This window comes from Empidonax traillii, unplaced genomic scaffold, assembly GCF_003031625.1.
Source record: "Empidonax traillii isolate 1590-97213 ecotype Southwest subspecies unplaced genomic scaffold, ASM303162v1 scaffold22:size5013007, whole genome shotgun sequence".
NCBI classification, from domain to species: Eukaryota; Metazoa; Chordata; class Aves; order Passeriformes; family Tyrannidae; genus Empidonax; species Empidonax traillii.
In genome coordinates, this window is record NW_020955215.1 from 2,669,068 (window position 1) to 2,683,515 (window position 14,448).

At 49.9% G+C, this 14,448-nt stretch overlaps 1 protein-coding gene across 3 annotated transcripts in view; it reads left to right on the plus strand.

Annotated features, from left to right (window-relative positions):
- The window catches only part of ARHGAP26 (Rho GTPase activating protein 26), a 111,955-nt gene that overhangs the window by 47,380 nt on the left and 50,127 nt on the right, over positions 1–14,448 (plus strand). For all 3 annotated transcript variants that reach the window (XM_027902172.1, XM_027902182.1, XM_027902193.1), the window contains exons 12-14: positions 4,900–4,936; positions 10,598–10,663; positions 11,407–11,481. In XM_027902172.1, the coding sequence (XP_027757973.1) occupies positions 4,900–4,936; positions 10,598–10,663; positions 11,407–11,481 (178 nt within the window). The remainder of the gene's footprint in view (positions 1–4,899; positions 4,937–10,597; positions 10,664–11,406; positions 11,482–14,448) is intronic.

A 14,448-nucleotide genomic window follows, 5' to 3' on the forward strand; every position in this document is an offset into this window, starting at 1 on the left:
AATCCAGTTTCATCTCAAACCACCCACACACCCGTTTGCTCTTCGCACGCTCACGTGTGCAATTTCTTTAGGATCAGGTTGGAAAACTGATGGATCAGATTCTTCTTGGTTTATCTGTGCACAAGCAGAAAATGCCATCAGATGAGGAATAGTGGCTGTAGGACTATTTTAGGCTCTGGATGGTGGGCATTGGTGCCTGTGGAAGTATTTCAGACTTTGTGTGGTCGCCGTTGGTGTCTACAGAGTATTTTAGGCTCTGGATGGTGTCTCTAGAGGTGTTTTAGGCTCCTGATGGTGACTGTCAGTGGCTGTAAGGGTTCTTTAAGCTCTGAATGATGGCTCTCAGAGCATTTCTGATTAGGAAAATCCACAGCTGATGTTTGCCTTACCCACAGCTCCAGCATCATGTGTAGATGTGGTAATGGCAGGACTGAATTTGGAGGGGCAGGAGCAGATGCGGTGTCTGCGTTGCTGCCTCCGCCCAAACTTTGGTGCACATGAAGGTGGGGATGTGGACTGAGGAGCAAACACACGACTGTGGCTGTGGGTGGGTGTGAGTTACCCTCTGGCTCAAATCACCGGCTCCGAGGGAGCACGATGGCTGGTGGTGCTTCCTGGGCTTTGTGTTCCTCTAGCACACCCTTGAACACTGCAGACCTCTTAATCATCCCTATAAAATGATTTCCTCTGCAAAACAAAGTGTATATTTGATGAAATAATCTAACCAAAGGAAATAACTTGTTCTTTGATGAATTATCTTAAATATCAAGTTCATAATTGAGCATAGTGCAAGTGTCAAAGTAGTCATGAGTTGCAACTGCTACTGTGCTCTTATAAAATTTATCCTTCTGGATTACTTAGAGATGTATCTTGGAATTTTTCAGTAATAGCTCATAAAGGCCTTGTTTAAGCCTCCAAACAGCAGTGATCCTACAGGAAAGAAAAAGCAGTAGCTTTTGCTGATAAAAAGATGCAGTCTGCTTTTGTTCAGGATATTTGACCATCTACAGTGTGAATTTAGGAAAGTAAATTCAAGTCATCAAGGTCTGCGGGTTTTGCACTAGGTGAATGTATATTTTTTCTATACATTTCGTTTCTGAAACTGCCTAGTAAAGATATTTTGGCTCCGAAGATACACTCAAATGGGAATAATTAGTGAGAGGGTGATATTAAAGCATCGCAGCGCTGCAGGGCAGGGATCTGTCTCTGAGTTAGTCACTAGCCTGAGTTCTGAGTTTTATAACCCAGCCTGTTCCCACATGTGTCTGTGGGACATGGGCCCTTCACCTCTGAGTGATGTTCTTTCCCTCAGATTTCCCACCCTTTGTCCGTGACTAATACTGAAAAGTGAAAGAAGCTTTTTATTTCACTGCAAGCTTTCTGGGTTTAGGTCTGTTTTCTCCAGAGTGTGTTAACAACAGGAAAACAGCGTGTGGGTATAAAAATACACTTATTTAATGGTGTTTTATTGTCTGGCTCGATGCTGGGTGATGTGTGTGTCTGCAGAGCTCCTGCCTGGCCTTTTCCTCTCCCTGGCAGCCCTCCCACGCTGGGTGTTTGTTGGGTGCTGTCAGCCTGTGAGGTGTCACTGCGCCATCCCTTCGCATTTACCTGGCGCAGGCATCGGGAGCCCCATGTCCCGGTGCTGTACCCCGTGTGAGGCAGCCCACAGCCAGCATGAGCACGGGAATTGTGTGCAGACATGCAAGAGAGAGGATGTTGGGAGGGAAAAAATCAAATCCAGCCCTTGGCACTAGTTTGGAAGAGGGCTCAGAAGAGCTGGGACCATGTGTTCCCAGCTAGGTGCCCATCTCTCCTGGGACAGAGGTGCCACAGGCCCAGGCTCGGTGCTGTATGTGTAGTGTAGGGAACAGCAAGAACCTCTTTAAAATTCCACACCCTTTCACAGGGGGAGGTTGGTTCATCAACTGACTGTCTTATATGTGAGGCTTAATCTTCAGAAGCATCCTTGTGCTTTAAGTCTGTGCTTTAAGTGTGTTATCAGAGCTGTTTTGCAAAGGATAGAATATTAACATCCCAAGATCCAAGCTGGGCAGGAGCCCAAGGGTTTGTCGAGGGGGCAGATGGGACCTTTGGGGCACTGGATGAGCCTTACTCTTGGAATTCTTGGACCTCTTTCACAGCAGCCCCTTCCTCAGACTTGGAAACTTTCTCTTATCCCAAAAAATCTCTCTCCAAAAGATTTGAGGCAGTATAGGAAAAGTATTTCTTTTTAAAAGTAATGCTCTTCTTGAAAAACAAAAGGATATTAAAGGATATTAGCCATTGCAAAAAGATTTGGGACTTAGTTAAAACCCTGATGATGTAGAGTGGTGTTAATGGATTAACACAGACAATGGATTAAAGGTTTGTCCTCAATAAGATGGATGTAGGATCACAGTGTCTCCTTGTTTTATGGTTGCAGTTGACCTCTGCATGAAACTTCCTTCTTGTTGTGTGCACACTTTGCAATTAATGGCATAAGCATGTTGTTTCCTTACCTGCCCTTTTCCCTTGTTGTAGGAGCAGTCTCTGGTGATTAACAATCTATTGTTTCGTGGATCCAAACTGGAACAGCGAATGCGCAGGCAGATGATCTCCCTGTATCTGATGTGCTGTGCACCAGGACTCGAGCAGGATGGTTTAGGTTGGAAGGGACCTTAAAGCTCATCTCATTCCACCCCCTGCCATGTGCAAGGGCATCTTCCACTAGACCAGGTTGCTCCAAGCTCCATCCTTCGCTGTATAAAGTGTTAGCTGTATGTCTGGGGTGAGCCAGGGCATGAAGCCTGCATGTGATCCAAGCATGTGTCTCCAAGCCTGCCTTTGAGTAAGAGTCACCTCAGGCTGTGTCCCTGGTCCCTTCAACAAGCCCTCCAACAGAGGTTGGAGAGAAAAACCTCCTTAGGGAAGGCTGACAGCATGGCTGGGGCTGCTGGGCAGCACTACTGGCAGGGGAACCCACGGGTGATTTCCTTCCCTCTTTTCACTTATTTTCTTGATATAAACACTGTTCCTAGAGGAAAACTCTCTTGCTGACTGCAGCTGGTTTTGCTGCTGAATCATCCCCTGCTTGCCAGATGTGGCCTGATGGATTTTCTCCTGCAAACAATCATCTCTACTTGGTCTTGCGTTGCATAGCCCCGTGCCCTGGGAGGGAGGGAGAGTGAAGGTGTTATTTGGGAACTCTTCCAGGAATTAGTGTTGAAGGGTTAGTCTCTGCCCAAACCCCCGGTTTTGAGCTGTTCCACTAGATTTGTGCTTCCCTGAGCGTGTCGTGGATGACAGATCTGATCCAAGGTGTCCTACTGCCCTCTGGCTGGTGCCCAGACAGGCAGGAGAGCACAGAAATAACCTGTGTTTCAGTGACCTGCAGGGAAGGAAGCTGTTTATGTGCCCTAATGGTAACGTGCTGCGTGACACACAGCCTTTTTGGGGTGTTTTTGGTTTGGATGGTGGGGGTGTTGGGCTGGTTTTGGGGCACCGAGGGTGGGCACCATGGTTACCTCTGCTGTGGTGAACAACACGTGCCCGGTGGCCTCTGCCACTGAACCTTTGAGGACATCGCACCTCCCCAGCTTCATCCTTCTGCTGGAGTTCCTAGGGGTGATCCCAGCAGCAGAGACCCCGCTGGAAGCACAGACCCTCCCACCTGCAGCGTTAATATCAGGGATTGGGATCCCGTGGAGGGAAAGCCAAGCCTGCAGCCCGGCGCCTCTCCCGTCCCCGCTCCCGTGCGGCTGTTGCTGCCCGTGCGTTGCTATCAACACGGCCTTTGGAAACGTTCCTTCCCCCCCCAGCTATTTTGAGAGGAAGCATGTGATGCAGGCAGCTCCCTGTGCCGGCTCCCTGTGGAAGGGGGCTTCCAGCCCTGTTCCCAGCAGAGGAAGGATGTGAGCGATGCAGCTCCAACAGCCTGCACTGGCTTTTTGTCCTGCCCTGTGGATGGTGCAGCAGTCAGCTCCAGCTGGGACGCTGCTGGAGCTCTAGGGTGGGGGGTGTGTATGTGTTCCTGTAGGGACTCTGAATACTGAAGGATGATTTTAAACCATTTTACTCTGTTGAGCTGGAGAAATACAACCTGTCTGAAGGCTGATCTTCTTACAGCTGGTGTAGGCATTATGCTGGGCTTTTAAACCACCCTCATACCATGATTGAAACCTTCTGCCTGTGTTTTTTCCCTTTTAATTGTATCCACTGAAACATCACTTTCATCTCAAGTAGCCAAGCTGTAGTGGTGATGGGGATGGGAGGAGGAGCACTGACATTTGAAGGCTGGAGAGGCTTGGGATGGAGTCTGGGGGGGTCTCTGCTGTGGGCAGTGCTGGATGCATTGCCTCATCCTGCTGCACTTCATGTCCTCTCTAAGTTAATGGCATTTCTTTTCCTCTTGTACTCTTTGCCTGACTCATTTGCTCAGGCTGTAAGCACCTGAGGAGGGTGGCTGCCTGCTCCATGTCTGACCTGCACCTACCAGAGGTTCCTGTAATGTCCGTAGGGCAAAGCCTGCTTTGCTCCAAGTTTATATCCTTGATGTGTGTCTTTCAGAACAGGAGTCATAGAATCGTGGAATAGTTTGGCTTGGATGGGATCTTTAAAGGTCATCTAGTCCAACCCCACCTTCATTTCGTTTAAAAAGCCCTATAGTTCTGGTTTTACCTGGTCCACACCATTTGCATTTTCTTCTTGTAGGTTCTATCCTAGTTATTATTTTAATACAATTCCAGAGCTGTGGCCTTTGGGTGCAGAAGGTCATGGTGGTCTTTGGGGACCTTGTTGCTGGGGGAGGTGGAGGCAAGTCCTGGCAGCAGACACCATCGGGGTGACACCAGGCATGTCAGCAGTCCCTTCCCAGCTGGAGCCCAGGTCCTCATAAGACTTTCTTCTTGTGTTTTCCAGGTGTACAACTCGAACAAGGACAATCAGAGTGAAGGCAGTAAGTATTTCTTCTCAAGCCTGATCCCTATGAGGTGACTGAGCTGTGTGGTGGGTTAGCAGGAGGTGCTGGTGACGCTGGGCTGGGGGGTGACAAGAATCGGCATGGGCAGCACAGGGTAGCCCAAGGAAAGCTGTGTCTGGCACCCAGCAGGGACCGGGGCAGAAACCTGATGGTGGGACCTGGGGCCACAGAGAGCAGTGTGAGGCAGTTCCCTCTGCCCCTCAGGGTGTGTCCCATCCTGCCCCAACCGTGATGTCCCTAGAGTAGTGCAGGGGTGGCCTTGGAACCTGTTTCGGACGCTCAGCAGAGGGTTCAGGTGGCACCAGCTTTCCTTTCTGAGCCAGAATGTACAGTATGAACAGGGAATTTCCAGAATGAATTTCCAGAGGGGAATTGGAGCACAAATACAAGAGTGAGGAGGTCCCATCTCATCAGGATTGTCAACAAGAGCCCTTTAAAATAAAAAAGCTGTTTTTATTGTAGTTCAGGTAATCAAAGCCTTGAGTCAAGAAAGCACTTGTTTTTCTTCCTAGAGGAGCAGTTGCACCCGGTCCTGCCTCTGATGTCCTGTGTTTTAAAACCCTTAATTGAGCCATTTCCCAGTAGGTTTGATTTGCCATAATTGCAATACTCCAGCCCTCGATCCCATCCCTCCTTCCCTCAAAACCACCGGTCATGCGGGAGCCCGGCCTGGGCTGACGGTCAGTCCATGGTTCGTTTTTGTGCTACCTCTGACACGCCATTTTCATCTTGAGCCGAAGCATTTTTCTCGCAGTAATTGGTATAATTTGCAGCTAATGTTCCTCACACCCATTTCAGCCCTTGCACAAAGCGGCCTCTTCCCCTCTCTGCTCTCTCTGCCGTGGTTTTTCCTTCCCTTTGATCCTCCCTGGCATCAGCTGCACATCCATCCTTTCTTGTATGTGTTCCTCCTGGCTCTGTGCATCCCAGGTGATCTTCACAGAGCTCAGTGCTGTGCCTCACACTCAGGAAGGGCAGCATGGCCAATGGCCTGTGGGGTAGGAACTCTGCTAGAACAGCTCATCTTGTCTCAGTTTTCCAGAGGGGCAAAAGGAGATTTTTGAGGTACAGAGACCAGGACTGGCTCAGCTCCCTCCTACCTGGCTGTGAGCTGTCACCGCTCTGTGTTGCCTGCACACAGCCCCTGACTCTGCCTGGACTGTACCTGGAGATTTGGCTTAAGAGACCATTTTGATGGTCTGTCTTAAAAATTAGAAGGATCTTCCCTGTCTGCTCCACAGACTGTCCTTCCCAGCTCTGGAAGAGGGTTGGAACCCTTGGCTGTGTACATACCAATGCTCCTGAACCCTCCAGTTGGGCTGGGCTGGTGTGGTCAGAGATCTGATTGCCTCAGCCCTCATTAAATCCCTGTCTTGGAGCTCTGCTTGCCTTACCAGCCACTCTAAAATTGATTCAGGGACTGGCTTTCTGCCAGCAGCCCTTGATACAGGAGCTTCCTATAAGGACTTGAAATGAGTGTGTTGATTGAGTGGGTCCGGATGCAATTCCTGACCCTGGAAACCTCTATACCTCTGCTTCCTGCTTGTACTTATGGGAGTGTGAAAGCACCTCACAGTGCTGTAGTGGCACTTTTGGCCACTATCTAATTTTACAGAGCTTTTGGTTTTAAACCCTGCTGAGTGGCCAGATGGCCATCGGCCCACAGGTGATTTATCTTAATCTGCTTTGGGAGGGGGGAGGAAGCCGTGCCGAGGGGATGAGTGGGTGTCACTGAACCACGCGAGCCAGGAGGATTTAGATGCACTAGTTTGCAAACCAGAAGGACTTGTCCTGCTCTGTGGAAACAAATCCTCCAGGACATTTGTGCTTATTGCATGGAAAAGCACAGAAGAACTCCTTTCCCTTCTCTCCCTATTTCCCTCTCCTTTTTCCACATTCACTTGGTTCCCCATTAGTTGAGGACCCCATCAAAAGTTGTCTTTATTTTCCCAAGCTCTTCATGTGCCTTGAAACCCTTGGCTGCCCTGTCTGCAGTGCCCTTATCTGTGTGGATCTGGCCACCCTCAGCAGGCACAGTCATGAGATCTCAGAATGGTTTGTTTGGAAGGGACCTTTAAAGGTCATTTAGTCCAACCCCCTGCCATGGGCATGGGAATCTTCCACTAGACTGGATTGTTCCAAGCCCTGTCCAACCTGGCCTTGAACACTTCCCAGGATGGGGCAGCCACAGCTTCTCTGGGCAACCTGTGCCAGGGCCTCACCACCCTTGTTGTAAAAAACTTCTTCCTTTTATCTAACCTAAATTAACCCTGAATCTTCCTTTCCCAAACTTGGCAGCTCACTGATAGTTTGAGACTTGAAAACTCATTTCTGGTAAGACTTGGTCTCTGCTTCTTGGTCTCTCCCCACCTCTGTGTCTCTTATTTCCTTGAAGTCTTTTAAACAATTCAAGCCAGTGATCACTGCATGGCACAAAAACGTGTGATGGGGAGGCAGAGGAGCTGCTTTGACCTTGCACTGCCACAACCGACACACAGCTGGAGCCAGCCAAGCTGCAGAGAGCTGATTCAGTCCTGCCCCCTTCCTGATGCTCTGATATGCCACATCAGCGTAAAGTAAAGGAATTAATGGATTAAATAGAAATAATCTGCTAGGCATAAATAGAATGGGATAAGACCAACTCACTAGCACTAGAGATGTGATGCTACTTGAAGGTCAGATGAGCGTGGGGGTGTGTCTGGGCAGCAGCTGCAGTACAGGTGATGTGTATCACGCTTGCCGATGTAAAATATTTCTCTGGTAGATTAATTACAGCCTGGGGAGTGCATCTCCTTGGCACTGGAATGCTGCTGCTGTAGGAAGAGCTTGGAGCTGGGTCTCACATGCTTCCCTGGGGAAAGAGAACCTCAAGGGAGGCTCTTTCGCTTGCCCTTGGACAGGCAGACAGGGACTGTTGGAAATTAAGGTTGTCCAGCCCTGGCACAGGCTGCCCTGGGCAGTGATGGAGTCCCCATCCCTGGAGGGATTTAACAAATGTATGGATGTGGCCCCTGGGGACATGTGTTCGTGGTGGCCTTTTCAGTGCTGAGGGAGCAGTTGGACTCTATGACCTTAGAGAGCTTTTCCCACCCAGATGATTCCATGATACTGTGATCTGGACAGCAGTAGATCCAAATCTGCCTTTGATCTGGGCTGTTGCTGAACTGAATCATTGGGTAAACGACTGAGATAAAGAGCAGCTGCTCTGTGAGAGGGGAAATCAAGCTTTTACAATGCTCATTAAAAGTTAAATTTAAGGATGAATAAAGGCACTTTGGATATTTAATCAGATATTATTTCTGGATGTAACTACTGCAAATAAATCCCCGACCTTTCCTGATCCAGAACTCGACAACGAGTGGAAGAGCTTATTCATCTGCTTAGGGGGATTATTCCAGGTCACTTCCATCCAGGGGGACTGCTGGGTTTCCTGCCCCTGCTATTGCTGCAGGGAGGTGGGATCCCAGCCCTGCTTGGCCATGAGGCAGTTGGCTCTGCAGGGTCATAGAATCATGGAATCAGAATGGTTTGGGTTGGGAGGGACCTTAAAGCTCATCTCATTCCACTGCCTGCTGCGGGCAGGGACATCTTCCCCTAGACCAGGTTGCTCCAAGGCCTGTCCAACCTTACCTTGGGAGTTGTAGGTGTCTTTTGCTCAAGTCCAAACATGTAAGGGACAAAAGGAAATTTGTTGTTTTCTGAAGTGGGTTGACACTTGCATAAACCAGGCTCTTCAGAGAGCCTGAAACAGTGATCCGTGTTGGCTGGACAGCACCATGCAGGGACACCCAAAGGTCAGGGTCATATCAGTGCCAAGCCAAGGCTGATCAGACCTGCTGATCAAGGTTTGCTGGTACAAGAGAGTTTTCACACTGTGGTTTTGTGCTACTCGGGTACCCTTGTATCTGAGTGATCTGGGGTATGGCAGCTGTGCCCTGCTGATGCAGAAGGCATGTTGGTTTTATTCTGCATCTGTGTTTGGAGAGTGGTGCTGGGAGCCCTCCAGGTGCCCAGGAAAGGGCCCTGCAGTTTCTGGATATCCACACGTCCTATGGCACAGGCATCCTGCAACTCGTGTGCTTGTGTTGGCTCGGCACTAAAGCCTGCTTGCCCAGAAAAACAGAGTAGAGCTGTTTTACTTTGCACTGTTTTGGGTCCTTGTGCCATTCATCAGACAAAGAACACCCCCAGCAGAGAACTCTAAACAAGGGATTAGGAAGGGACTGCTCCATGCAACCGTGAGCTGGCAGCTGGTCATGGAGCAGCAGTGGATCCATGTGTGAATAAACGATGTGAGCAGGGGGGAATGCAAAGGAGGGAAGTTGCACGTGCCTTGCTGTGAGGGCAGTGCCAGCCCTGGGCTCTGATCCCTTTCTGCCCTGCTCTCCATAGAATGAGTTGTGTTTCTCACAACACGGCGTTCCCTGGAGTCTGGAGCCCAGGGAAGCTTTGCACACCCTTCTCTGTGGGTCTCCTTCCTATGGAAGGTTTCCCAAACCTTTCTGTAGGAAGGAAGTAATTTTCCATAACAAATAGCTGTCTGTGAGCAGTTTTTTTCCAGGCAGTGGTGGAAAGCTGTCTGTGGGATGAATTTTTTCCAGCAGGTGTTTGGATCTGTGTACAGTTAATTCCTTGAAATTAAAAGTGAAAATCTGCATTGGCACGAGTGAGTTGAGTTGTACGTCCCATTAACTCCAATGTTTTAGCTCTCAATCTCAGGCAGAGTCAGCTGCCTTTGGGACACCCTAATTTGCTCAAATAAATATGTCATTTGTGCTAATAAAAGAATCTGAACTGTGCACATCTGTGCTGGGTGAGGCTGAGCAGGATGGCATGTGATGGCTCATGGGACAATATTGTTCAGCTGGACTTTTGCCTTGCTGGGGGCAGGAGCAGCTGCCTGAGGTGTGCAGGAGGGTTTAGGGTCAGTGCTGATGGGCACCCCAGGGGCAGTTTCCCTCCCACTGGGCATAGGAGATGCTTCAGACAGAGATTTGACCCAAAATTTGTTCCCATCTCCCAGTTCTTAATGCTCTTCCACTGTAAAGCACTGTCAGCTCTCTCCTCATCGTGTGATTTTTTTACCTCCACATTTTATAGAATCACAGAACTGTTTGGTTTGGATTGCTCTCCAGCACATGTGTGGCTTGGTTGGCTGGGCGCAGAGCAGAAAGGATGTATAGGAATTCCCTGGGACTCATCAAGAAAGCTGCCATTTTGGGGGATTTGTTGTGTCAATAATGTATTATTTCCCTTTTTCCAAGCAATCTGTTGTCAACTTTCCAGACAAGTTTAGGTTATCTCACCTTGATCCTAAAGTAATTTTTGACCATCCACAGAGAGTAGATGCCTGGCAGAGCCCAGGGCTCTGCTTCTCAGTGGGTGTGGAGGGGCTGGTTCAGAGGGGTGTGGAAGCTGGAATGACAGTCAGTGTCTGTGCTTGCCTGGGTTAAACCCGGTACAAGCTGCTGTACTCAGGCTTTTCTGCCCTGAACACCTCATTTATCTACTTCTCCTCTTCCCTGTCTCCTCTGGGCAGTGGTGCAGCACTGCTGGGGATGGCAGGGATTCAGGAGGAGCATTGTGCTCTGTCCCTCTGCCAGGTGTTCATCACTTCTCTCTTCTCTTTCCCTGCAGCTGCCCAGCTGGACAGTATCGGCTTCAGCATCATCAAGAAGTGCATCCACGCTGTGGAAACAAGAGGTAGGGCAGCTTTGGGGCAGCCCTGCAGCTGGTGGTAGTGGAGCAGTTGCTTTCCTGCTCTTTTCATGAACAAAAGTGACTCATTAACCCTCAGACCCGCATCAGATGAACCCAGTGATGAACGTGCTTGGGCCGATGCTGTTGCCGAGACACGCGTTGGCCCTGTGGTTGGACTCAGCAAACGCTGGGGCAGAGTTGGGCAGTAACACACTGGGTGTGCAAAAGAGGGGATAGGACCAAAGCCAGGGGTTCATTTGAGCATCCTTGCTGCAGGAATGCTGCAAAGCACGTGGGATAACAGAGGTGGGCATGGCACTGCTTCCTCAAAGCCTCTTGTGGAGACTCCTTGTATACAGATAGGATTCTTGTGAGCGTCCTGGCCCCACATGGGGGAGTGAAGAAATGCAAAAGGCTCAGACCTCAACCTGAAGACTGGGGCACAGTAAAATTTTCCCAAACTGCCCTTGTTAAGTGCAGATACTTCACGGGGCAAGCTGTAGCTCCCCTGATGGCCGTGGGGAGGAGGAAAGGCATCCTTAGATCCTTATTCCTGAGCTAATTGAGTGTAACACTTTTAATACATAAAAGCCTTGATATCAACCCCAAATTTTACCTTCTTATATAATTTTGTATGTAGCTGGTGAGAAGATTTCAGTGGCTTTGCTATTTGAGAAGCCAAGGAAATGAAAGAAATATTAGCAGCTCTTGTGACCTTTTCCTAATAAGCTCCTTATTTTTCCTAGGGATCAATGAGCAGGGTCTCTACCGGATTGTTGGAGTAAACTCCAGAGTTCAAAAGCTGCTCAGTATATTAATGGGTAAGTATCTGGTATTTTGTTAAAGGCAAGCTGACTGTGTGGCTTTGAAGTCTTGCCAGCTGGGAGCAGAGGCTCTTGTTGGAGTCCCTAATTGTGGTGAATGTGCCCTTAGGACCACGTGCTGGTAGAGGCCAGGAGGTCCCTGGGCACCGCTGGCAGGTCAGAAGGTAGGACTCGTGTAGGACATTGCTCTATGAGGTCTCTGGTGCAGTAACTGGTGTCCTGCTCACATGCACTCTGAGTTCTGGCAGCCTTCCCAAATGCAAACCAAAATCTTCAAAGAAATAGCTGAAAGCTTTGGGTTTTCATCTCCTACCTGCTCCCTGTTCCCAGCACACTTTGAAATTATTTTCTCCTGCGCGTTGCATGCTGCCTGTGGCTCTTCTTGCTTTCCCCACGGACCTTCTTGTGCCTGTTTATCACAGTCTTGCCCAGACCTTTCCAGCATGTGTTTCCCTTGTGCCTGAGGCATTGGACCTTGCAGTTTTGGATGCTTGGGAGAGAAAAGCTGTTGAATCACACCATGACAGAGCTCGGTGTTGGCATTGTGCAGCCCCCTGTGTCTGCCCAGCAGCCTCAGAGCCTCTCACCTCTGACATGGTGTGATGGCCAGAGAGAGGATGTGTTTGCTCCCAGTGCCTTTGTGCTCTGAACCAGCATTCCTGTGGGCTGGATCTTAGCACTGGAATGTGTAGGAGCAAATAGGTCTTGTGTCTGAGAGCTGGTTGTTGTTCCTGGGGCAGGTCTGGGACACCACGGCTGACTTTTCCTGGAGTGGTTCCTTTTTGGAAATATTGTGCTTCCATCACCCACCATAGTGCAGAGCCTTGTGCTGGGTCACACTTTTTGGGCTGCACTGAAGAAATCATTATCCTAACTCCTAGTCCAGTTCCATGTCAGCTACAGCCTGGGGGTTATTCTTGACCCAAAGAGGAACTCAGCCCTCCCACTCTCTGCTCTGTTTGCTGCCCCTCCAGTAGCACCTTCCCTGCTCCCTGGGGTCCAGGCTGGTGCTGAGGTTGGCTCAGGCTATATGGGACAAAACCATTTCAGCCCTTGGCATCGCAGTCAGCATTTCCATCCCACAGCTGTAGCCCGAGGCAGTCTGTCAGTCCGTCCAGGCATGTCTTGGACACACGGTTGAAGAGACAACACATCTGGGCTGGAGCAGGGCAGCTGCCTCTCGGCCAGTCCTGTCTGGTGCTGCTCGGACTTGGCGAAACCACCTATGAAATTGTTGTGGGAATGGGAAAACAAATGCTTAATAATTTGTTAGTGCCCGATTAAATGTGTTTTGTTACTCCTTGAGGGAAATAAGTGGCGTTTCTGGTCTCTTTCATCTTTCTCTTCACTTATTATCATTCCTTTGCTACAAGAATTCATTTTCCTTGCCCTCACAAAACTCCAGTGCTCCTTTCTCTACACATTTCTCCTCACAGGAAGTTTTAATCTGTTGTGTTTCACTTTAAACATATTTTCCTTTTCCTTTTCCAATTCCTCCTTCTTTTCCCCCCGTTGAGGTGTTCACTGATCCAAGCCCCTGGTAGCTGTTACAGCTGTCAGCATCAACCTGTGGAAAACTGATAATCCAGGGGTGATTGGAGCAGAAGGGCACAGCACTAAATCCAGGCTCAGGGGACCTCTGTGTGCCAGCTTTGCTCTGGCATTTGGAAAGTTTGCTGCAGTCACGAGAGCTGGTGACTGATACTTTTATAGAGAAGTTTGGCACAGGCTGTGGGACACATGAAGGTGCCCATGGCCCCCCAGCTCTGGCGGGGGAGCCAGCCCTCTCCCGTGGCACACGTTGGACACGGTTGCTTTAGAGCATCAGATGAAGAGCGTTGCCCTGGGGTGGGTGCTCAGGGGGGCAGCAGGTCCACAGCCGGGTCCTCTAGTGGTGCTTGTCGTGCTGCTGCACCTCATCCCGTGGGCTAGCAGAGCGATGGACCCCGAACTCTCCTCTAAGGGTGGTCTTGGTGAGTCCTAGGGCTGTGACAGATGGCAGAACTTGCTTGGGTGAAGAGCTCTCCAGAGCTGGGAGGGATTCAGTTTTGGACGCCATCCAGCATCCGTTATCTCCTCAGCGACTGAAGCCGCTCAGCTGTCGACCTCGTGTCTCATAATGCTGTGATATATTGCTGGTGGTTTTCCTTTGTCCTGGCGTGTCCTCGTTACTTGTTGATGCTGGAGCCCTGTTACAGGCGAGTGGGGGCTGGAAACAGGACCCTCTTTGGGGATCCCCCTTGCCCTCAGTCGTCGGGATGCTTTGCAAACCCATGACTCCATGTCTTTCTCCAAATTGTGAGTGATTAAATCTTCCTCAGCCCTGGTGTTAGGGCTGTCTGTGAAGTCAGTGTCACACAGAAACATGCCCCTTGTCAAACCCCATCTGTTCTTGCTGCCCTCAGGGCTCCGATATCCTGCCGGCAGCGGCACCGCTCTGCTTGGACACTCCCGTTTGGATCCAACCCTTGTGAACGGAGGAGCCAAATTGTGCTTACAACATCAGGTTTCCCTTATATTTAGAAATGAATGTGGGCAGCGTTACTGCTTCACATACAGTTTAAATGGCAAAAAGATCAAGTTTCCCTGAGCTGGTGTCGGTGACACTGCCGGGAAGGGCTTTGGCATGAGGTGTCCCTGCAGGAGGTCGGTGCAGGGACTGTGGAGCACCATCTCCCCATAGGCAGCAGCTGGATCAGGGACAGCCCCGGCCTGTGGGTTTCAGGCTGAGGCAGCGCAGCTTGTCACGGTCTGAACCAGGGTGAAGCAGTGGGGAGGTGCTTCCAGGGACAGATCATCTCCTCAGCCTTCACCGGCACCAGGTGCCATCAAAAGGAGGACAAAACCCAACAAATAACCAAACTTTTATCAGTGGGAGCTCTTGTGAAAGGATTTATTGTGGTGGTGTGTCAGAGGACAGTGGGGGCACCAGCACTGGGATGAGTTACAGCATCCGATCTGCTC